This window comes from Mollisia scopiformis, assembly GCF_001500285.1.
Source record: "Mollisia scopiformis unplaced genomic scaffold LY89scaffold_12, whole genome shotgun sequence".
Taxonomy (NCBI): Eukaryota; Fungi; Ascomycota; class Leotiomycetes; order Helotiales; family Mollisiaceae; genus Mollisia; species Mollisia scopiformis.
The window spans coordinates 1,039,685-1,061,956 of NW_017263592.1; the positions used below are offsets into that span (position 1 = coordinate 1,039,685).

Below are 22,272 nucleotides of genomic sequence, written 5' to 3' on the forward strand. Positions count from 1 at the left end.
GGGAGGGATGAGAGGGCTTTATACCAAGATCTCACGCCATCGCAGCCCCTGGATTCGAGCAAATACCTCGATATTATTCCCATGGATCACAAGATCGACCTGCATTCTGCCGTGGGCAGAATACCGCACTCGTCCTATCGTATATAAACGCGGAGCAGAGATACAGAGCTACTTACCCCAGACTTGGTATGTGGTTAATGAACCGGTAGTGCCAACCCCGCCGTTCGGAGAAATGCGGTGTTTCTGGAAGATTGGATTAACCTTATATATTGTGCCTGGGGTTAATTCACGCAATAACTGCGTTGGAGGTTTATCCGTGGGGTGTGGGTGTTTGATGCTATTTACCCCTATATGATGGGCGTGGGGTCTCGCTTATTTTGGGCGGAGGAGGCGGCTGAAACGAGAGAGTTGGGGAGGTAGCAGTTATGCTGGACGTTTGTGGTAGAACAGAACAGAGCTATATTTGTAGCCGTTCATCTCAAGTAAAAGGAAATAAAAGGATTTAAATTGACCTCGTTGCATAGCTGCGGTGAAGTAGCGCTTTAACAGCTATGCTTGCCAGCAGTCTCTAGCTCACAATGTATAAAGTCACCCAGTCAGCAATGCTAGACTCCCAACTCACTAATATGTTCTCACAAACACCCTCACTACAAAACTATTCACCATTCCTAAAATCACCTGACCACATACCCAGGTACAAACCTGGAAATAGCACATCAGACCGTCACCCCAGACCCCAAAACACAACACCAAGAGTAGCGAGCAGCGGAGAAAAATTGCGTGACCCGGCCCGCTCCGCAAACCACGAAATGCAACAAAACCCCAACGAGAACGAAACGAAAGGCGAGACGAGGCGGGGAATCGGGACTGCCCGAAACAATGGTATAAAACGAGTTATGACGAAAAATGGAGAAGACACTAGTCTCTCGACTTGGCGATTGTGATCACTTGGGACATGAGAGGTGAAGTAAATTGTCGAAGGGAAAACGTGATCAGGTCGTGAGAAAGTAGCAAGTCTAATATGCTACGCGATCAGTAGTATGGTACAGTGCATCTAAAACTAAATCCTCTTTCTTTCATGCGATCACCATTTCCTTCTCTCTAAGCAATGCAAACCAAGTCTACAACTTCGCCTTTGGCGCCTCGAGCGTCGGGGTAAGGAGATCTCGAAGGTCCCCTGCTGCTTCGTTGAGGTAGAAGCTCATTCGTTCGCTTCCGAGACCTTTTGATACAATGTTGAATTGAATGCTGCTCCCCATTAGCTTGTGATCATCTCCAAATTGGAAATAGCTGCTTGCCTGTTCTCATTAATCATATACGCAATTCCAAAACCGTCATCCACAACCTGACTCCAACCGTAGCCGTTGAAATACTCGGAGCTCAATTGACTGGTGCTGAGGAACCAATGGCTTGAGTAGCTATATGTTGGGTCCTTGTAGATAGCTGGCACCTCCTCGCTGGGACCAAGTAATTTTTTCAATCCGAACAGATGTCTGTCGACACCTTTGCCATCCGATGCAGCGCTGATATACTCAACGTGAGAATTAATGGCTTTGCGGAAGAGGGCGGTAGCTTCCTCGGGCGCAACTGAGTGATCTGAAATAGCTTTGCAGAACGCAACAGAGTCAGCTGAAACTGATCTGCAGGTCTCTGTTCGGCCTTGTTGGAAACGTCTGGTGGTTGCGGACTCGTATGTTGGTCGATTTTTGCCATACATCTTGAAGTATGCCAACTGAATGATCATTTGAACGTAAGCATCTGGTGAGCACTTGAATTTCTTGATCAAGCTCTTGCCATATCCTTGGTAGGCTTGAACTCTCAACTCGTGAGCACCAATCACTTCCGTGAAGTCTTTCGTGGCACGCTCAATCTCAGCTTGGACTTCCTTGTTGACGTGGAATTTCACTACGGTAGGATCAGGAAGATTTGATCGGACCGAAGGATTTGAAAAATCGAGCTTGTTGTGCAAGATCATTTCTCCAACAAAATCATTGAGGCGGTGAGTGGGTGTGCCATCCATCATGGAGTGCTCGCCCATGAAACCCGAAGTACCATTTTCGTTGACGATGAACTGCAACGGCTTGTCAAACCAGCGATTCTGGCCATCACCGTGCCAGTATTGGTGGGCGCGCTCTTCAAGAGTGACTGGGCTGGCGTCATCCAAGCAGACGACAAATGATGCAGACTCAACTGTCTTGAGAGCTGCAGCATTCGAGGAGTGTGCCCTGAGAAGAACTTCTCGAGCATTGGTCCAGACATCGCGGTTCTCAGAGGTCAACACCCCCACTGCTGGTACTTTCTCGGCCTTTTGGTAGATTGCCTTGAATTGTTGCTCCAATTCCGAAGTATTGAGTTGCTTGCCATCAACCTCATGCATGACCTTGAAGAATTGGTTCTTGCGGATGACCAAGAAGTGCTTGTTTTCCTCGGGGGAGTACTTGACAGGGTGGTCTGCGGGTACTGCAGGTACTCTACAGCAGTTGAACATCCATTGGTAGCTCTCCATGGAAATGGGGAGCTTCTTCATGTATTCGGGCTCCAAGGTTCCACCATCCACCTGCTTCTTGAACTCTAAGACCGCGGTAGTGATGGATGCTGCTCTCTTGGAAGGATCTCGCCGCCGTCTGTCATCTCTGTGTGAATAGAAATAGCTGACATAAGGTACGACAGGATCTCGGTATGAAAGATATGCTGCATCATTCCACCACTCGTAGATCCAGTTCTTGTGTTTGGGCTCCTCTCGTCGTGCAATAAGCTTTTCCTGAAGCTTACTCCCGATTCCACCTGGCTTGATGAATTCCTGCACCGCCTTTGTTGTTGATTCGAGTTCGGAGGTAGAGAGTAATGGGTGTACGGATTTGAGGTATCGAACAGCAGTCTCTTCTAGAGTCGGTACTGGTAATTTGGGGAGAGATTCTTCGAATCGTAGCATAGGGCCTTTGGCAGAATCCTCTTTATATCCTGTGGAATGTTTTAGCACATGTTAAATGAGGGGCAGAGAAGTTGAGTAAACTTACCTGCTGGCAGAGCAGAGCTGTTGCTCCGCTTGGCTGCTGGGGCCATTCCCGCGGTCTGCAGACTCCTGTTAGCCAAGTAATTGTCCACAAAGGATGCTCTCGATCGTACTCTTGATACCTTCGCTGCAGACAAGCCTCTAAACACCTGCGACTGCGTCCTGCTTTTGGCAAGAACTCTCAACATTCCCGACGTCTGTATTGCAAAAACAAGAAGAATTCAAAAGGAGGTTCAAGGCACAAGGGACTTAAAAGAGTAGACTGGGTTCTCACGAGCGCAGCGGAGCGGAATGATCTGCCTTCTATTGTTGTGGTTGGTTGTGGAGGAACGTCGGTTGCGCTTGTCCGAGAGATGCCTCGGCATTCAAGATGGGCCTAGGAAGTGCTTCAAAGCTGGGGACAGACATTTAAAAGTTCCACCCCACCGTTCCGCCATCGCTAGAGCCGACAAATGACGCGCAAATTTTGCCAGTGCTGTGAATCTGGCTGGACCGGACCGAGGGACGAGAATATCCGCTCGGTCTCTGTTAAGCCGTCGAGGTCTGTTTGGATATGTTCGTCTCATTTGGACAGCTGCAGCTCTCACTAATTGTGCAGTCAGCAAGTCAGATGAGATAGAGCAGATTTAGCAGACTTGTTTAACACTTGGGAAGAGGTATCATATTTGCATGTGATAAAACAAACATGTTGTACAGGACATAGCCAATAGCCAGCCAATGACTCGTATTTTGCTATTGCTTGAATCTCATTTCAGCCTTGAAGCCAATCTCTAAATATCCGACATGTTGAACTACAAGAGCTTTTTCCCTCAGCCATGAAAAAGGCTATCTGGACATGGAACCCACAAACACAAATTCGATAACTGTCCAACCGTAATGCTGTCGACTATCACTGCCTTTTACGCCGACCTCGACGAGTTGGTGCCGCACTTGATGCCGTACTTGCTGCTCCTTTCGTTCTCCCTCTCGACGGCTTAGGTGATGGTGACCCCTCGTTTTCCTCTTCTGCTTCTCCTTCTTGCTCGTCCTCTTCACCAGCATCTTCTGTTCCCTCTCTACCAGTTTCCTCATCGGCTGTATCCGCCGTAGTATCCTTACTTTGATGTCTAGACCCAGAATCTGCCTTAACTCGTCCCATTGACCTGTTCGTTCCTCTGCCCGTGCGTGTTGACTTAGGAGGAGAAGAGGCTGCTGGTGAAGTCCTAGGTTCATCCGTATCCTCGACCGTACTTGCTCGAGTATCTTTCGCAGCCACCGTATCTGCTCTCTTCCGCTTTCTCTGTCCACGAGGAGAAGGCGAACGAGACAAGGAAGGCGGCGATGATGGTGCTTCACTGGGACTTCGTTTACCCCTCATGAATGTTACCTCGTCGTATTCCTCCTCTGGAAGCTTGAACTCCAAGTACTTGTCCTGGTCCTCAATCTCGAAATTTTCTCGTTCATCGATCAGATCCAGGCTATATAGAGTTCTCAGCTTCTCCCAAACACCAGGTATGCGAGTGTGTTGATCGACGGTCGGATCGTAGCCATGATTTCGTAGATGTTCAGACAATGCAATCATGCGAAAGTGCTTGTGCATACCTGTATCCGATCAGTAAGCTTCTTGCAAGGTGAGTGGTGTTTGCGCACCAGCTGGCTTCCATTTAATGATTCCCTTGAAGAGTGAAGTCTCCTGTTCGTCTGTCCATGGGTCCTTTGTAATATCGTAGCTAGGTTTTGCTGGACCTGCAGGTTCTGCCGGCTGAGGTGTGTCAATGGCCATGGCATCTTCATCAGCCACTGGAGTTGAAGGAGCGCGCACGCTTCCCTTCGCCGTTTTCTTTCGTGGAGGCATTGCGTTTTTAGTGAGTGTTGTCGATCAGTGGAGGAAAGGTAGCCTTGCAGAGCCTTGAACGGAATTTCAGGGCTAGCACGCGGCTACTCCCGCCTTATATTCTGGAGCGCGTCAACATTAATTAACGACGCGACATAATGTGAAGATGGACGATAACAGAGATTTTGGTGACGTTTTTGCGATTCCAGATCTATATGGACCTTCAAAGCTTCTGGGAGGTGCACCAGAGAACAGTAGCTTTCTGTTCTCACAACTCAAGCTAGATGGTATGTTGGCCATTTGAGGGGCTTTCAATGACTAACAGCCAAACAGACATTGACGAGAACCTGCCAAATGTTGTCGAGCAAGAAGGACAGGATGATGTGTTCTTCAGCATACCCGATTTATCTTTTGGACTTGGAGACGCCAACACTCCCAGTCATTCGACCACATCTGGAAAGGAGACCCCACAAGAGCCTGGAAATGTGTCGAATGACGATGTTGACATATGGGCTCTTATGCAAGAGCCGCAGATAAAAGTGGCAAATTACCAAAGCTGGGATGCATTTGAGAAACAAAAGACAGAACAATACAATACGCCGTATATAACAGAAGCTGGGCCAGCAATTTTCGATACTGCTTTAGCAGGCAGGGAAGATTACCTCCGTGTCGCAAATACAGAATACCTAGTTGTAGACGCCAAAGTGTACGTCAAGTCTTTGTTGGCGCTAGGACTTGGTCGAAGCTCGGTATTCTTCATATGGGATGAACAGAAGCAGACGTTTGTCTCTGCTCTACCGAAGATCAGACTATCTGGCTATACTGGAGAATCCCTCGATGGACTTCTGGCTACTTTCATGGAATGCGGAAACATTACGAGATCCCTCCAAAGCTTTGTGGACAAGACATACACAATCAATGCTTCGCCTGGTCGAATAGCTCTTGCTGATTCAGTTTCCAGTCTGTTGGCCACGATTCAATCTTCTCTAAGCAGGTCCGCTGCTTCACAGAATAGCATCCTTCAGCTGCAAGCTTTGTTTCAACCAGCACATTCTATTCTGGTCTGTTTTCGACGAATCATTATGAATGTCTCGGTCACTCGCAACGATGAAGCCATGTTATCTACCATTTTCGAAGAGATCCAGCTTCTAGAGCACAGGACCGACTCGTTGAGAGAGATCCTTCTCGAGATCCTAACTCGTGTATCACAACCTTGGCTTGAGTTTGCAAGCGAGTGGCTAGGTCTTCAACGAGAGATTGGCTTGCCTCTTACCAAAGAAGGCAAAGGCAAGAGCTTTGTGAAAGTAGAAAATCACCAATGGATCGACGAGCAGGGCTTTGAAATGCATGAACCTGACTATATTCTAGATTACGACAAGGTTCCTTCTTTCATTTTACCCGATGATGCCAGGACGATGTTCGAGGTTGGAAGAAGTCTTCGTTTTCTGAGAGATCACCATGCAACCCATCCATTGGCAAGAGCCGATGTAGTGGCTTCTGCTCAACCTCCATCATTGGAATGGAAGTTTTCGTGGCAAGATGTCGCACAGATCGAGACGAAAGCCCTTCAGTATGAAAAGAACCTGCTAGATGCTCTCCAACACTTCTCGAAGGATGACCCTCGACCAAAAGCCCAACATCAGATTCTAGACATTGATACCATCAAACTAGACTTCTTTGGCAAACCAGAAGAAGACATGCAAGCACATTTGTTAGCCTCAATTGATACTTTCGACCAGCCCTTGAATGACCACAGACCCGCCGATCCGCTGTCTGCAGGGCTTAATCGGTATCTTTTCCAACAGGATGGTCCTCATTCTGAAAGCGCTTCCGTATTTGCCCCTCCTATCGCCCTTGTACCGATACTATCTTTCAACCCAATCATCGTCACACAAGCTCGAATTGTCAATGGAACGTGTATGCGACTGTTCTTTGATTCTCACAAGCTTCGAGAGCATCTGGCTGTCCAGCGTAGCTTCCATTTGCTAGGGAATGGGGTTTTCTCCAGCAGGCTTTCCCACGCCTTGTTCGATCCTGAATTGGAGAGTGCTGAACGCCATCGAGGAGTCGCACGTTCTGGTGGGATAATGGGTCTTCGACTTGGTGGTCGAGATACATGGCCACCTGCGAGCTCTGAACTACGACTTTCTTTGATGGGCGTGCTCACCGAAAGCTATGAGACGAAGCAGCCACTCAACGAATCCCATCGGGGCACTTACCTTGATGACACGTCGCTCCCAGGCGATTTGAGCTTCGCGGTCCGCGATATGTCAGAAGAAGAGATAGAAAAATGTATGAATCCAGACTCGATCGAAGCATTGGACTTCCTCCGTGTATCCTACAAACCTCCGGCACCTTTAGACGCCATTATCACGCCTATAATCTTGTTCAAATACGACCAACTCTTCAAGTTACTCCTTCGAGTAATTCGGATGCTGTACGTCGTCTCTGCCCTCTTCCGAGACGCCACAGACCGCACCTCATATTGGCAAGGCATTGATCACGTCGCTCAACGTTTCCGCATTGAAGCCCATCACTTCATTTCTAGCGTCTCTGGATACTTCTTCGACACCGGCATTGAAGCTACCTGGCGAATATTCGAACGCAAGCTAGATCAAATCGAAGAACGAATCAACACAGACGCCGACAATCTCACCTTAGGACAAAACGAAGGCTTAGACAAACTCCGAGATTATCACGAACGAGTACTAGATAGGATCATGTTCGCGCTCCTCCTCAGAAAACGCCAACAGCCCGTCATGAAATTATTAGAAGAGATCTTTGCCCTGATCCTGCAATTCGCAAAGCATTCTAGGGAACGAGCTTTAGGCTTGAAGCGAAAGGTTGGCGCCGATGACGAGGTTCGAGAGATGTATTTGCGGTTTAGGAAGAAGGTGAGCGTGTTTATCACGGTTTGTAGGGGCTTAAGTGAGAAGAAAGGATATGGGGAGAAGAAGGTGGTAGATTCCAGGACTTCAGAGGGGGGATTGTTTGATGGTGATGATCTCGCTGAGGAGAATACTGTTGTGCATCTTCTGGCGAGGCTGGAGATGTCGAATTACTATTCGAAGAGTGTAGATGTATAGCCAATGAAAGTTTAAAGTTGGAAATCTTCTAGAGGGCCGCATTTCCTGTAGGACATTTGTTGCCAGCATAGTCACGTGAAGACGAATCAATCAAAAAATAAAATCTTATCTTTAAGCTATAAAATTGGCATAGATGCCTTCAGACCTACTTCAAGACTCCCATACTTATCAATTGTCTATACTCTCCATACTTTGGAGCTATTTTCCCCAGGTACCTGAATGCTGATATTTCCACCCCTCCGATTCGCCAGAAATTTAAACCCGCCAAGCCCCATCACCACCTCAAAGTCGAGCTTCCCTCCACCCATCCAAACCTCACGAGCAGAACAACAACGCACCACACACCCATTGACCATCCTCCCACGATGCGCCGCACGCTCACGCGCCTCGCGGCCCTCAAGCCAGGCCGCTACCTCGAACCCGGCACCCCCACCGGCCTCACCGGCCTCCTCACCCACAACTCGCCCCGATCAGCCCTGCTGTACCTGTACTCATCTACCCTCGAGAAACTAGAGTCCTTCCCAGAGACGTCGCTGTATCGCCAATCGACCGGCGCGCTGACGACACACCGCCTGAGTATCGTGGAGGGCGTCGTGCCGGAGGGGTATAAAGCGTGGGCGGAGAAGGCGAAGAGGGTGATGAGCGAGCATCCTGAGGTGTTTAATACGCCCGTTGGGGGTGTGGATCATGTTGGGGATGAGGGGGAGGGGAAATTGACGAGGGTTGTGGTGGATGGGAGGGTGTTTGTTACGAGGAAGCAGGAGAGGGTTGTGGATGAGGTTGCGGATGAGTGGGATGGGGAGGAGGATAAGGGGCCTGAGTTGGAGGGGCCGAGGACGAGGGAGGAGAGGAAGAGTTTGGTTTTGTTGGCGAAGGAGAGGCCGGGGGTTGATAGCAAGACGGTGGAGTTGGATCCGGAGCCCAAGTTGACGGTTGAGCAGTGAGTCGATCATGTTTTTGCAGATTGAGGAGGAAGATGGCTGACGATATTATAGAATTGAGGAGATTGAGAATAAGATCGGTGCTGGGCTCATTGAGGAAGTCATTCAAGTCGCAGAGGGAGAATTGAAGCTTGTAGATGTCATGCTGAAGGCAAAAGTGTACATTCCCCCTTCCAATCTGCAGAAGCATTGGCTAACCTACCTCGCAGATGGGAAGACTTAGAAGAGAAGCCGGTCGAAGGCCAATGGACATATTTCATGCGCGATACCGCAACGCCTACGACGCAACAACCACCACAAAAGTAATCTTGCATTCGAGAGATAGATGCATGTACAGTACCGGAAGAGACTTGTAAATAGAATATACATCATCGTTGGAGGAGATCCGCGTGCATACCAAGAAGCTTTCAGCGAGCCGGTCCGATATTTGGTGATACTGGCGCTCTGGAGTGAAAGGTATGATGCATCCGACATGTATCCACTCCGAACTGTCATATCACTAGCTTCTTGTTTGGCAGACGATATGGTGGACTCAAGTCGGCTTTTTTTAGAGAGAAAATGAGCCAAGAAATAAGCCAAGTCTTTGTTAGGTAAGTTTGAAGCCTCTCAGGATTTGTCCTACAGATGACCGAGTGGTCAAAGGTCGAAGAACCAAGACAACTTCTACATTAGCAGATTATCATTCGGGCATGATTAAAGTCCGCCACGGGAGCTTCCATCTCCCGTCTCATGAGATTATGAGACACCCAAGTGGAGTTTGTTCAACTATATGTTCCTAGTGGTTGAGACTTGACGGAGGGTTTTGTCGGCGGTATAAGTCATTTGAGATCATGTGACCAATATTCATTGGAAAGATATTCAAAGTTCATTTGCAAGTGCTCCTTTCCCTCTCATGCACAGATCAACTCTTACCACGAGATCCCGAAGCTACTTATGCACGTTGTTCAGACATATATGCCAAGTGGCCGTCAAAATCCTATTCGGGCTATTTCCATTGCGGGTCGGAGTCGCCTCCCGAGTGGTGGAATCATGGATTCTGAGGAGGAATTCTTTTGTGCAACAAGAGCGAGGTGTGCAGTGGTTGGGAGGCAAGAAGATCTTATACGAAAAAATGTTCTGTCATGCTTTGAGCTGTTTCAGGAATTATTGCGATACTGCTCTGAGAGTGGTTACCCAACACGAGGCGGCATAAGATCCCGTTCAACGGCCGCGAACGAGGCTGAAGATCATTTGACGTCTTATGGCATCCTCACCTTCCCTTGTCTTGTCTTGTTCATCGACCAGAAAAGCAAAGCAGAAAAAGTCACCACATAAAGCATTCGGGCTCGTGCTTATGTGAGAACTCAGTTTGCGTGGTGTTCATATAAATAGATCGCTGCCGAGCCCGGCGCGGGTCGTGATTCGTCGACTAGCGATCTGCATGGATGGCTGAGCCACACCCGAAGGGGCAGTACGCAACGCCAACAATCATCAGCTCCTCGGTCGCCGTGAAAAATAGCCTTTGTGGTGTGGCGGATGGCGGATGGATTGGCAGCGCAAAGCAAACAATGACTGTATCGTGGTGGATTGTGGTGAAATAAGATGGGCGGCCTTCCTTCGTAATGCCTTTTAGGAAGGATTCATCTTTCGTTATTCTCTGCATGATCTTTCCGCTTTTCCTTTGCTGATTTTGATTTATTCTTTTGTCAGCTGAGGAAGTCTATTGATTGCATTGTCCTCATCTCTTGAACTTTTCCTTTTTCTCTGGTATCGACATCGGAGGTTTATAAGTCAACAGTATGTACGAAGACGATGAGTTTGCGAGGTCTTTGAGACCTGCTCAGGATGCGGTGGATCGGGAGAGTCGAATATTTACGGCCGAAGACTCGGAGATGATGAACATGATCTTTCAATATCTGGACAACGATGGGGATTCGAAACAGATTGAAACCAAGGCCACGAAAGCATGGGAACCTCCTCGATTAGATTTTGATCCTGCATTGGTGGGGGATTTTCAGCGTTTTGCTGATTATAATGGATCGAGTCAAGAATCATCGCCATCTCCTTCGGTTTCTTTATTCTCGGAGGTATCTGGAATGACCACTCCAAGAACTTTGAGCAACAGGTCTTCACGATCTCCAAGTGGAATGAGGCATCAAGACGATTTCCGCATGACGACAAAGCCGGCCGACAAGTTGACCGTGGTGGACAGACCAGTTCGACTAACACCATCACCTCCAACAGCGGCACAAAATCCACCAACGTTCGAAAATAGAGAGGTCCACGATGAAGCCAGCTTGCCTCAACAATCAACATCACCCGTTGCGCCACAAGCAGCAAACTCGAGTGTTCGTCGACACGAATTGAGGGATCCTCAGGAGAAGAGGCAAAATTCGTATAACGAAGGGCACTGGCCGTCGATGGCGACTATCGCTAGCAAATACGAACGCAAGGGCTCAAGAAAGGATGCCTACCGCCACAAGATGCTACCAGCAATTCCCCCTCCAATGGCTTCTGGTGCGCGGATAGATGAGTTGGAGGAGCTTGCTCAAGCCGTTCAACCATCGCAACGTCAAATTTACTTGCCTTCAGCATACGTTCCTCAAGAGTCAAAGAGATCTCAAGACTCCTCCCGAACCGCACACGGCCCATCCCGATCTCCTCCTTTGGAATCTACGCGTGCGCAGAGTCAAAGAAGCTCTCATGAAGTATCCCCATCTCCTTATCAACCTGTCTACTCTCCAGAGAACTCCAGTGCTCGCACTTATGAGTCGAGAAGCTCACAGAATACTTTCCAAACTTACCGCAATCCTCTCCCCGCCCTACCGGAGTCTGGTCCTCAGAACGTCGAACCGCCATACTCTCCTACCTTGAACCGTCCTCAACCACCACCAACCGATCCCAGTCTCCGCAGATATGAATCTTTCAAGATGGCAGGCGCCAGCGCAGGGAGATATGAGCTCAAAGATCCACATGAAGCCATTCCAGTCGATGAGGCAAGGAACAAAAGTCTCGACAACTTGGTAGGACCGAAACCGAGTCTCAGGTCTCGATTCTCATTCCCAAAGCCAACAAGAGCGACGATCACCAGCTTTGTCGATATCTTGCCTCAAGCTCCACCTTCACCTGCTGTCACACCACCTGGAGAATCTGGATTGTTTCCCATACAGCTCAGGATCCCTACTCCGGATTTCAGCCTACCTCCTCGTCCTCCTAAGAAGGAACTCCCGGTTGAACCACTGCCATCAGTTTTGAGTATTGGACAGAAAGACGCAAGTACAGGTATCTCTACTTTCGTATCTGACGCCACACCATCCCGCTCTTCTAGTGGCAATTCGACCCGCATGTTAACCCCAAGTCTGACGATCCAAATCCCAGAATCAACTAGACCAGCACCACAGAAAGTGGACAGTGAGAGGCCAGGATTGAGCGAGGCTCTAAACAAGTTCAAGCAAGATTCCATGTTGGCTAGACCACGTCCCAAGCCTCAGCGTATGGACGCTCAGGACAATGTGTTGGTCACGATGCCAATGTGGAATCCACCAGCAGTACCAGACAAGTCCAAGATAGCTCGCACTTCGGATTCGATTCTGGCTCGACCTCGGCCAAAAGCGCAACCTAAGTTTGAGCTAGCTGATACCAATGGGAAGGCAGACGATTGGCGAGCATCAGCACCAGCTCCATCCCGCCCTGAGATTCTCAACGTCTCAGCCCCAGAGGCTCAACCAACACCTTATAGACCAGCATCAGTTCCCGCTCTCCAAGCCAACACTAAGGAGACTTTCGAAGAAGCAAGGCCCAAACCCAAGAAAATAACCTTCGACGAATCCTCCATCTCCCCACAAGGCTACCCCCTCGAATCCGCCGCCCCCATGATCCCCGCGCCCAACTTCAGCCGCACCGCCCACACCTACGCCTTCCACTCGCCCACGGCCCACGAACTCCAACACGCAGCCTCGCAATTCGAAGTCCAAGCCCCCATCATCCCACGCCCACTGAACATCGCGCCCAAGCCCCGGGACTTTGACCGCGAGTCCGCGATCTCGAAGGCGAAACTCGCTCAGAAAGCTGCAAGCCAGGCGAAGTGGTTCCATTCCGGGTTCTGCGCCTCGAGTACAGGATTGCAGATGACGATGTCGAGACGCGTAGCCACGTTCTCGAAATTGGAGTGGGCGGTGGAGTCCTCGGATTCGAAGAGGGGGATCCGGTGTTTTACGCAGACGAATACGTTGTCGCGGCGCACGGATTTCTTTGATGAGAAAGGGGAGCGGTTGTTTTGTTTCCAGCGGAAGACTGGGAGTACGAGGGTTGGAGAAACCGGGGATGGGGTGGGGTTGTTTAGTGTGAAGAATTCGAGTTTTGGGTTGAGTCCATATTGGGTTGTGGAGCTGGGGGCGGGGGAGAAGTTGATGGATGGGGAGAGGAGGTGGGTTGCGAGGGGGAATGAGAGCTTGACTGTTGTGGAGGTTAGTTGGGGTGGGTTTGAGGTGGGGAGGATCAGTGTTAAGGCGCAGTTGGGGAAGCATACTGTGAGTTCTCTTTTTATTCTTTTCCGGTTTGGATATCATGCTGACTGGAAGTAGTATACGGTTGATGTCTCTGCGGAGATGAATTATGCTATTATGGCGGCGTTGGTAACGGTGTTTGATGATTGGAGGATGGATCATGCGTGCTAGGTCGAGGCGTTCTTACCATTTCTATGTTCAAAACACTCGCTTTAGCGGCATTAGGAGGAGTTTTTCTGTTTGCAATATACCCTTACCAAATCACACATCGCATATTGACTCAGGGTCAAGTCCAATCTCTTTTCTTTTCTTGTATTAGCCTATCTCCTCTAAAGTCAGAATCACTGGTCGGCCCCTCATTCCCTCCCCTTCACGACCTCAACCTCTTTCTTTCTTTATTCTTACTAACCATATGCTCAATCTTCACCTCTTCGCAACTGAATCCCAACGATTACATGCGATGTCAATCGTGGTCAATTGGTCGTTAGCCGGTCCAATCGCTTAGACGCCCGGCCCCCTAACTTCACGATGTGTGGGTCGTACGAATTACCAAACTTTCATGTCATGAACCGAGTGGTTCCGGCGGCGTAGCACCAATACGAAGAATTCTCACTCTCCTCGTATTAAATAATCTTACGACCCATTTCCATTGGTTTTCGGCACTGCAAACTGCTAGTACCTTTCAGTGCTAGCGATACTACGTACATGTAGGCACCAGCTTTCGGCATCTGTATGTTGGATTTTCAATGCGTTTTCTTTACTTGAATATGAAAGGGGTGAGCGATGGCATGGCGGAGCCCACGATACACCAGGCGGGCGATTAGGGGCTTCACATTTCTCAGCATCGTTCTTTTCCTGTTACATTCCTTTGGACTTCTGGATTTTGCTGCACGGCGCTACGATACATGGCCTTGGACGCCCTGCTCAGCCTCGTCGCTATTCGCACAATCATGCACAGCTTCGAGGGCTACGATCGCCCAAGATATCCAGATTGTGGTCAAAACAGGAGGTTCAGAACCACAAAGCAGACTTCGTTACCAACTTGTGACAATCCTGTCCCAAATTCCTCGGGAGAACGTCCTCATCTTCTCGGACTTGGAAGAAGAAGTCGACTCTTACAGTGTCCATGATGTCTATGCTGATTTATCGGAGCAAGAGCGGAGGAGCTATCCCGAATTCGCGCTATATGACCAACTGCAGGAGTATAAAGAACAGGGGAAGGATACTAGAGAGCTGCAAGGTGGTTGGGACTTGGCCAAGTAGTAAGTACTTACTTTTATATCTAGTGTAGCTGCTCTTAAGCATTTCTCATGAGTAGCATCTCTCAGGATGCCTAGATGCAAATGCTGATGCCCCTTTCTTCCATAGCATGAACCTAGCCATGAAGCGCAAGATCTGGAAAATGCAACGAGAAATCGGCGGCGAGCATAGAGCGAAGTGGTTCGTGTTCATAGACACGGACACCTTCGTTGAATGGGACAATCTCCTCGAATTATTGGAACATCATGACCCCGCGAACAAGATCTACATAGGCAGTCCAGTCTGGCTACCAGGACTCCAATTTGCACATGGTGGAAGCGCATACATCCTATCGTATGGCGCATTGAAAGCACTTAACAGCCCCTACTCGCATGACCAAGAGGAACCACTGTATAGCCAGTACGGTCTGAACGTAACTGAGTTGTGTTGTGGCGACGAAGCTCTTGCGAGGGTACTAAAACCAAAGGGTGTCAAGCTGAAAGGCTATTGGCCGATGTTCAACGGAGAGACACCGGCCACTGTTCCATTCGGGAGAGATCTTTGGTGTGAGCCTGTTATCTCGTTACATCACATTGCCGGGGAAGATATGCAAAGTCTTTGGCAGTGGGTCGAGGATTGGAAAGTTAAAACAATGAACATGGTATTTATATCTATTTTTGATGATACTTGCCCCTTCCAAAAGAAAAGCGTCATTCCGCTAATACAAGTACAGCATCCACTTTTATTCAAAGACTTATTTGACTACATCGCTCCTCAAATCACCAGTATCCTTGAAGACTGGGATAACACAGATGACAGCATGAAGATCTACCCAACGAAAAAGGCGTCTCATACAACCTTCGATGATTGTAAAGGAGCTTGTGAAGCGGACAAATTATGCTTTCAGTTCGTCTACAACGGTACCACCTGCGCGTTGTCACATCATATCCGACTTGGCAGGGCACGTTCATCGAAAGGGGATGGGTATGGGGCGCAACGATACATCTCGGGATGGAATGTGGAGAGGGTTCGGGACTGGACAATGAAGACCGATTGTGCGAGCGCGCATTGGGTGAGGTCTAACCCATGAATTTTGTATAATTGAATGCTACTCTGAGAATGTGTCATGACGTTCACTTCACGTGATTAATGACCAAAGAATTCTGTAAATTCACAGGGCAAGTATTCACCCCAGGTTATTATACATGTAATGAAATGATACCTAGTAGAACCGAGCAAAAAACGGCCCGGGATCCATCTTACTCCCAGCTTTCCAGTCCAATCTCCACTGTCCAAAACCTCTATAACGCCACGCTTTCGTCCTTTTCATACCTACAAAAATAGCCAGTCTATCCATGCACTAACCCTCTCTGGAATCTTACACAACTCAAACGATCAAGGCATCACAACCCCACCACCCTCAACCCAAGCCCTATTGTACTCCTCCACATCTTCCCTCAATCTCTCATTCTCCTCCTCAAGCTCCTCCCCCTCCCTCTCTAATCTCCGAATATGCTTCTGCGCCAAATCCAACACCTCGCTCTTACTCACCTTCCTATCCTCCACGTCCCTGTCCCCGTTCTCCTCTTTTGGCAGCGCTGAAAGCAGAACCTCAAACTGCGAGTTCAGGCGGTTCCGGTACTGCTTCTCGATCTGGTTGTGGTTTGATTTTGTGGCGTTTTCGGGCTTGGGGTGAATGGTGGAGGTACCCGACAAGGAGGAGGTGGAGCGGAGACGAGGCTTGTGGTCGACGGATTTTCGCCGGGAGTGAGAGTGCGAATGGGAGGATGTGCTGCTTGAGGTGCCGCGGCTACGGGGGTGGCCCCAGGCTGGCTGTCTAGTTCTGGGTTGGAGTTGGGGTTGAGGGGCCAGTCCTGGTGATGGAAGGGGCGAAGTGAACGAAGTCCGTGATTGGTGGGCCGTTTGTCTAGTGACGGAATTTCGAGTTGAATCTTGACGGCCAAAGTCGTAGTCAAAATGTGGGGACTCGATGTCTGTGCTGGGACTGATGGAGCTTAAGCTCACGTACGAGCTATCCTTGGGAATAGTGTAGCCAGTCTGTAAATGTGTAGGGTTTGAAATTCTTGGGGTGAAGGGATTTCGAGAGACAAAGGCTCCATTATTGACGGTGCTGTTGATTGAAGAGAAAGAGCAGTCAAAGGGGTTCCAATTAGAGTCGTAAGAGACTCCCGCGCCGCCTGAGCCGGAGAGTGAGTCTGCATCTGTGAATGGCGTTCTGTTCGGAGTCCATGCCGGTGGCGGCTGGAGCCAATCGGGTGGTGCTTGAAACTCGGAGGCAAAATTGAGGTCAAAGTTCAGGTTGCTAGGCAAAGATGGCCTGTAGGGATATTCTTGGTTCCCAGTGGTAATATATGTCTGTGTGGGTGTTAGTTTCCATCATAAGCAATATAAGAGATAGATGCTGAAGGAAGAGAGAACGAACAGAGGGAACAGAAGGAAAAGAGGAAGTGTCAGGTACTTCTCCACCAAAATCCAATGATTCAGCATCAACGGTACTCTTGAGATCTTCGGGTCTTACATTGTTGTTGAACATCGCAAATTTTTATCGAGAACAGTAGAGTGGAAGCAAAGAGCGAAGTATTCAAATCTAAGGGGTAGCTCGGTTTGCCTCTATATTGACTTGAATGCCAAACGCAGATTGTGGTCTGACAATGCCATGAAGATATATAAAACCGGTCTCAGACCGTCACCTGCATGTGCAAGAGTACATGTACAATTCCATGATAAACCACGGCATTCCCAGAGCACGCTCATACATGACCTAGGAATAAATCCGGGGAGGACCCCGACTGTGCCCCGACTCACGCAAGGACATTCCATAATCGGCTCTCGAACATTCTCATGATATGCAATTGGCCATCACCTGCTCCAGAAAAAGTTGAGGAAAACAAATTATACCAAGCCACACGAGGCTTACGAGCCTTCCTTGAATCTCAACGTTGCATTGCTGATCTCCAAGTCGGAAAAGCAGGTTTGCGGGGCCTCATGCAGCTCACCGGCAACGAAAGGTCCACAAAGAACACCCCCAAGGCCATCACTCCTATAAACGGCGATATGCGGAACATTCTAGTACTTTCGTTTGGAAATAAGTGCTCGGATGGGAATGCCGTTGATATAGATCGAGATCTATTGCATAAGCGGACACGGTTCCGCGCTCGCGGGTGATGTTTTTGAACATACGAGTTTGACGGGAGTGACCGCAACACGCAACTTTGACATATCAGGATGGACCAAAGATGTTTATGGTGGCTTGGAGATGGTTCGTAGGGCTTGGCGGTTCGGATATGGTCGGCTGTCTCGGTTAGGAGGTGCCGGGCAAAAGGTGAAAAGGGGAGAAGGCACGTGATCGGCAACAATTGTTTTCATTGGGACGCTGGAACGCTGGGACGCTCGGGGGCTCGATGACAGGAAAAGTAAGCACCATATGTACGTCCTAAAGATACTTGATAGCCGTGAAGGTCGCTCAGCGGCATGGGTGGAGAAACATTTTGGTCCAATTTTCATTACCTAGCTTTGTCTTCTCACATTACAATAACTTGAAAGCTTCCTGCAACGAAAATCAATCTTCCAGTATGCGTAGACCATTTACAGACCTAGAAAGAACGACTATTTTATAGATGAGGTATATAATTCAAGAAGTTGCCTGCGGGGGTCTGATAGACTCCAATCGGCACACGGCGCAATGAGATGAAGGACTCTAAGACGACATAACATCTCGCAGAACAATACAGCACACATACAATGCAGAACAACATTGCTTCAAAGAACCCCATAGCCTCTATTGCGTACTGAGACCTTCCCAAGAGATCGTCCGTTAGCCAGTAATAGACCTGTCTCTTGACGAATCTCAGTGGATTGTCAATTGTGTTATGAGCGTTCGTTAAGGTATCTTGATCAATTTGCTTGTTTCTTCCAAACCCAAACCTTCGCCAAAGTTTGCTAAGCAAACCTGTAGCATAAACCATAAAGTAATACACCCCGATAGAGGCCCCGCATGAGATGAGGATTATGCATGAAATCTTCCAAAGTAACCTCTCGATGGACGTCGGAAAGACAAAGTTTAACGTTCCAAGATGAACACAGCCATATGCGATTGGAAGTAGCATCATGGCTGATACAAACCATGTTCTATCACTATCTGTTTCCAGCTCTTCACTATTCCAATTTTGCGACGAAATGGAGAGCAAGGGGTGCGTCTCCCGATATATCCCTGCGGGTATATGCGAAGAGTAGAGGGCGCGTAGTTTGGTTTCAGGACAATATCCAGGGTCGGGAGACTGCTGATTCAATGAATTCCCATTTCGGATGGAGTCGCTCAATTTTGAAGCAGCTTGCAACAATAGGGAACACCGTGTGAGATCTTTTCGAGTTAGTGATAGAGCAGCGCTCAAAGAGCCGTTATTCGGTAGTCTGACGCCAATTCCCTCGATTCCGGATGGTAATATTCGCCCAGGAAAAGATAAAACTTGCCCAGAATAGATGGTGCAGAGGATTGGGTCGGAGCAAGCTGGTACAAGAAGTCGCATGAACGAGTCGGGAACGCGATAAATATAGGATAGAGCTTTTCGATCTGTTCGTTGTCTTTCCTACATACGGCGTAATATGTCGAGATCTTAGCGAGAGCGACCCCGTCCTCGTGGATGATGGAATCTGGGAGAATTTCTGGAAGTGATGTATCCTCGTGGCTAGAGACCTTCTCCTGAATGTACTGAGGTTCGATTTTATGTACGAAGGTCATTTCACACTCTGGTCTAGTAGCTTTGACCGATCTAGGAACACGTGCGCCAAATTCCCTCTGAAACTTTTTAAAACCTTGCTTCTTATCGGGAAACCAATCCTGAGATACTTCTAGCATGAAAGCAAGGGTCTCTGGGTCTTGCTGAAAGCTAATTATGGTCGGATCCTGAACGTTTTGTGGGTTTTGTCCCCATAAAGTGTACATGGCTATTGCACATACAACATGTACAAGGGTGTGTATCTCAAGTATCGTTATTGGATACCCGGCAATCTTACGTTCAATAGCTTGGCCAGCTGCCCACATAACTTGAACGCAAACTAAGCCTTTCGCGAGAATGTCTGCTTTGCTCTTGTCTTGTATGAGACTTCTTGGTACTCAACAAAATTTTCCATGAGTGGCCATGAAAAGAACTCCTTCGGGCGTGATCGAGACTCTTGCCGCCACGTTATGAATGTCTTCGACGTCGGCGCCGAAACCTCCCATTATAACGTAGTGGCCGTAAACCATATCGAAACGATTGTGCGGCTTAGCGTACCACCGCTAACAATGCATTAGAGACTTGTGAACTTTGGAACAGTAAAAATATACTAACATTGAAGTCCTCATCTTTACTCTCAGCTGCTATTTCTTTAAGTTCTTGGATGAACCTTCTAGTACGCTTCCACTGCCAAAAAAGCGTTCACGACGACAATTTCGGGGGCAAAGACCGCGATTGCTACCCACTTTGTCTTTCTCAACCAAAATGCGAACTTACTTTCGCCAGCAGGTGGCACATTCATGTGTATTGCGGTATATACACACAAAAGAAGCGTGAACAGACAACTGTACAGAATCTCCCATGTTCCTCTCCCTCCCGGGCTTGATACCCAGGCTGGAGCAATGTCGGTCCGCAAGGCTGTGAGGTTGACTGGACTGATACTGGATAGCTCAATCACAAGAAAAAGCGCGAATAAGAGTGGGACCGACATCTCATGAAGCGGGCTGACATACGTAAATTGCATGCATAGAGGAAAGAATACAAAAGGAGGATGAAGTGAAATGCGAAGTGAAGCAACTACCGCGAGGCTTTCCAAAAGTCACTTCGTGGCATTGCGGCTGAGCGGGATTGAGGCTGTGCGAAACAATTAACGCCCAACGCCACCGGAAAAAGCAATTTGATATTCAGCTTGACCAAACGACCTTGTGAACTTTACTGCCTAGAATTTGGAGAGCACATCTCAAGGTTTGCGCATAGAGAGGCTCAGAACAACAATCACCGCCAATACTTCTCTTTATTCTACCAGAAGCTGAGAAGACTTCCTTCGATTCAAGAAAATCGAAAAAAAGGTTAGTATCATTGGTTCTTCCTGGCTCTTCAGCCAATCCAATAATTTCGAGCATCAAAGTGTATCTAACACTAAGGTATTGGAAAGTTCGAATTTCTGACTTTAAAGACTAGTTGAAATTTAGACGATTAACTAAGGATGAACAAAGAGTCCGTTGGTGATTTGGATGTGGTCGGCCAGGTCGGGGTGAAAAAGGGGTCAGCACGTGATCGGCAACTTTTCCAAACACCTGCATTTACTAAAAATAGCCGATTTTACAATGCCAAAGCTCCACAGGCTTTATTGAAACATCTCCCACAGGAACTTCTCCTTTCTTTACATCCCTTCATGGTGATACTACTTGCTCGTCCACCTAAAAGCATAGTGGCCTAGTAGACCTACAACAACGCTCGCTCTAACGAATCTTGAACCTGGCCCAAACCACTAGGCACAGCTGGCCGGCGTCTTGAGATCGACAAGTACCAGCATGGCAATGAGTGCTGATGCTGCTCCGCCGCAGCTTACCATGAAGTAAAACACCGAGAAGTTGCACAGACGCCCCACTCCTACGAGCAAGCTAATCTGTATAGCGCCCAAGAAGCCCAATCCAGGTTTTGTGTGATCGCCGAGACGAACGGCCAGAGATCTTACTCCTGCATTGACGTCGTCTTTGATATCCTGGTGTGCATACACGGTGTCAAAGATTATGGTCCACAGAACACTTGCACAGTACAAGCATGCTCCACCCCACTTCATAGCTACAGCCTCCGGCTCGCCAAACAGTTCGGGTTGGAGCAAGGGATCGGTATCAAGCGCAGCACAGCACATGAAAATTGGAATGGCGAATCCTATGCCAAGAATCACCTGTGGAAAATCTGTGACGCGCTTGCCAAGAGGATAGATGGTGAGAATAGCCATCATGATTGCTGCGTAGGCCGGAACGGCCCATGGTAGTGGCATGAGCATGACCGCCCCCACCACAGTCTGTATGAGCGTGAAGACGTGGCCTTGGGCCGTACTCACGGCACCTCGGGCGATCGGCCGGAAGCGGGTGCGTATGACCTTGCGGTCAAATTCTTGATCGAGGTTATCATTCCAGGTACAGACAGCGCCACGCAGAATGACCACCCAAAGCGCCAAATATCCCGTAAACGCAACAAGCGCTGTGGGAGAGACAAGTTGCGGGGCGATACAGGCCCCGAAAGCCAGGCCAATGGCATAGTGCCAGTAGAAGGCATAGTAGCCAGAGGGACGATCAAGTCGCATCAGCTCAGCATATGGGACCCAAGACGAGGGTAGTAAGAGAAAGACACCGCTGTCTGGTGCATGGTAACGGGTGGCAAGTTTTGTGGAGATATTCATCTTCTTTGTCGTCTCCCTTTTCAGATATGAAACACAGAGAAGCTCTTGACAAAAGTCAAGATCAGGATCAAGTTTGACTGATTCAGACCTCTTATTTTATACTCTGAACACGGTCGTGAGTAACACCACATGTACGTCGTAGTGCAGGTCAAGTCAACCTTCTGGATTTCTTTACCTCTGGAGGCCTGATAAGTCTCCTCCTGTTAGCCAATCAATTTGATGGATACGGCGGAAGCCTTAGGTTCCAGCCAAGTAGTTGCAAGGATCTCTT

At 48.6% G+C, this 22,272-nt stretch overlaps 10 protein-coding genes across 10 annotated transcripts; 4 read left to right on the forward strand and 6 right to left on the reverse strand.

Annotated features, from left to right (window-relative positions):
• Nucleotides 1–980: 980 nt before the first annotated feature.
• On the reverse strand, nt 981–3,520 carry LY89DRAFT_718753 (acyltransferase ChoActase/COT/CPT). The gene is made up of 4 exons (XM_018218442.1): nt 3,127–3,520; nt 3,018–3,072; nt 1,299–2,961; nt 981–1,248 (listed from the first exon to the last, which is right to left on the reverse strand). The coding sequence occupies exons 1-4, from the start codon at nt 3,199–3,201 to the stop codon at nt 1,122–1,124; spliced, it is 1,920 nt and encodes a 639-aa protein (XP_018071424.1). The 5' UTR covers nt 3,202–3,520; the 3' UTR covers nt 981–1,121.
• Nucleotides 3,521–3,703: 183 nt separating this feature from the next.
• On the reverse strand, nt 3,704–4,890 carry LY89DRAFT_718754 (CT20-domain-containing protein). Its single transcript, XM_018218443.1, has 2 exons — nt 4,643–4,890; nt 3,704–4,594 (listed from the first exon to the last, which is right to left on the reverse strand). The coding sequence occupies exons 1-2, from the start codon at nt 4,845–4,847 to the stop codon at nt 3,903–3,905; spliced, it is 897 nt and encodes a 298-aa protein (XP_018071425.1). The 5' UTR covers nt 4,848–4,890; the 3' UTR covers nt 3,704–3,902.
• An 86-nt stretch (nt 4,891–4,976) lies between these two features.
• Nucleotides 4,977–7,917, forward strand: LY89DRAFT_646195 (uncharacterized protein). The gene is made up of 2 exons (XM_018211918.1): nt 4,977–5,113; nt 5,160–7,917. Exons 1-2 carry the CDS (start codon nt 4,993–4,995, stop codon nt 7,910–7,912), a joined length of 2,874 nt encoding a protein of 957 aa, XP_018071426.1. The 5' UTR covers nt 4,977–4,992; the 3' UTR covers nt 7,913–7,917.
• Nucleotides 7,918–8,277: 360 nt separating this feature from the next.
• LY89DRAFT_734063 (uncharacterized protein) lies at nt 8,278–9,159 on the forward strand (the record flags this gene model as incomplete). Its single annotated transcript, XM_018219873.1, has 3 exons — nt 8,278–8,852; nt 8,908–9,012; nt 9,063–9,159. 3 exons carry the CDS (start codon nt 8,278–8,280, stop codon nt 9,157–9,159), a joined length of 777 nt encoding a protein of 258 aa, XP_018071427.1.
• A 1,472-nt stretch (nt 9,160–10,631) lies between these two features.
• Nucleotides 10,632–13,508, forward strand: LY89DRAFT_734064 (uncharacterized protein; the record flags this gene model as incomplete). The annotated part of the gene is made up of 2 exons (XM_018219874.1): nt 10,632–13,361; nt 13,416–13,508. 2 exons carry the CDS (start codon nt 10,632–10,634, stop codon nt 13,506–13,508), a joined length of 2,823 nt encoding a protein of 940 aa, XP_018071428.1.
• A 503-nt stretch (nt 13,509–14,011) lies between these two features.
• On the forward strand, nt 14,012–15,695 carry LY89DRAFT_685035 (glycosyltransferase family 31 protein). The gene is made up of 3 exons (XM_018215004.1): nt 14,012–14,599; nt 14,706–15,237; nt 15,310–15,695. Exons 1-3 carry the CDS (start codon nt 14,121–14,123, stop codon nt 15,664–15,666), a joined length of 1,368 nt encoding a protein of 455 aa, XP_018071429.1. The 5' UTR covers nt 14,012–14,120; the 3' UTR covers nt 15,667–15,695.
• LY89DRAFT_685036 (uncharacterized protein) lies at nt 15,643–17,294 on the reverse strand. The gene is made up of 2 exons (XM_018215005.1): nt 17,116–17,294; nt 15,643–16,952 (listed from the first exon to the last, which is right to left on the reverse strand). Exons 1-2 carry the CDS (start codon nt 17,128–17,130, stop codon nt 15,972–15,974), a joined length of 996 nt encoding a protein of 331 aa, XP_018071430.1. The 5' UTR covers nt 17,131–17,294; the 3' UTR covers nt 15,643–15,971.
• A 531-nt stretch (nt 17,295–17,825) lies between these two features.
• Nucleotides 17,826–19,424, reverse strand: LY89DRAFT_71254 (uncharacterized protein). Its single transcript, XM_018217986.1, has one exon. It carries the CDS (start codon nt 19,121–19,123, stop codon nt 18,209–18,211), a length of 915 nt encoding a protein of 304 aa, XP_018071431.1. The 5' UTR covers nt 19,124–19,424; the 3' UTR covers nt 17,826–18,208.
• A 582-nt stretch (nt 19,425–20,006) lies between these two features.
• Nucleotides 20,007–20,243, reverse strand: LY89DRAFT_550286 (uncharacterized protein; the record flags this gene model as incomplete). Its single annotated transcript, XM_018208297.1, has 1 exon — nt 20,007–20,243. A coding segment is annotated over one exon (237 nt), but the record flags the coding sequence as incomplete, so codon positions are not given.
• Nucleotides 20,244–20,955: 712 nt separating this feature from the next.
• Nucleotides 20,956–22,001, reverse strand: LY89DRAFT_707421 (putative 4-hydroxybenzoate polyprenyl transferase; the record flags this gene model as incomplete). Its single annotated transcript, XM_018217604.1, has 2 exons — nt 20,956–21,083; nt 21,123–22,001. The coding sequence occupies 2 exons, from the start codon at nt 21,999–22,001 to the stop codon at nt 20,997–20,999; spliced, it is 966 nt and encodes a 321-aa protein (XP_018071433.1). The 3' UTR covers nt 20,956–20,996.
• Between the last annotated feature and the right edge of the window lie 271 nt (nt 22,002–22,272).

What these genes read in the sequence shown, in the direction of transcription:
- LY89DRAFT_646195 (XM_018211918.1), top strand. Translation starts at nt 4,993, where the DNA reads ATGGACGATAACAGAGATTTTGGTGACGTTTTTGCGATTCCAGATCTA. An exon ending in CTCACAACTCAAGCTAGATG is followed by an intron (nt 5,114 to 5,159) that starts GTATGTTGGCCA and finishes ACAGCCAAACAG; the next exon opens with ACATTGACGAGAACCTGCCA.
- LY89DRAFT_718754 (XM_018218443.1), bottom strand. Translation starts at nt 4,847, where the DNA reads ATGCCTCCACGAAAGAAAACGGCGAAGGGAAGCGTGCGCGCTCCTTCA. An exon ending in CATTAAATGGAAGCCAGCTG is followed by an intron (nt 4,595 to 4,642) that starts GTGCGCAAACAC and finishes GATCGGATACAG; the next exon opens with GTATGCACAAGCACTTTCGC.
- LY89DRAFT_685035 (XM_018215004.1), top strand. Translation starts at nt 14,121, where the DNA reads ATGGCATGGCGGAGCCCACGATACACCAGGCGGGCGATTAGGGGCTTC. An exon ending in GGTTGGGACTTGGCCAAGTA is followed by an intron (nt 14,600 to 14,705) that starts GTAAGTACTTAC and finishes TTTCTTCCATAG; the next exon opens with CATGAACCTAGCCATGAAGC. An exon ending in AAGTTAAAACAATGAACATG is followed by an intron (nt 15,238 to 15,309) that starts GTATTTATATCT and finishes ATACAAGTACAG; the next exon opens with CATCCACTTTTATTCAAAGA.
- LY89DRAFT_718753 (XM_018218442.1), bottom strand. Translation starts at nt 3,201, where the DNA reads ATGTTGAGAGTTCTTGCCAAAAGCAGGACGCAGTCGCAGGTGTTTAGA. An exon ending in CTGCAGCGAAGGTATCAAGA is followed by an intron (nt 3,073 to 3,126) that starts GTACGATCGAGA and finishes AGGAGTCTGCAG; the next exon opens with ACCGCGGGAATGGCCCCAGC. An exon ending in TATATGATTAATGAGAACAG is followed by an intron (nt 1,249 to 1,298) that starts GCAAGCAGCTAT and finishes AATGGGGAGCAG; the next exon opens with CATTCAATTCAACATTGTAT.
- LY89DRAFT_71254 (XM_018217986.1), bottom strand. Translation starts at nt 19,123, where the DNA reads ATGCGACTTCTTGTACCAGCTTGCTCCGACCCAATCCTCTGCACCATC.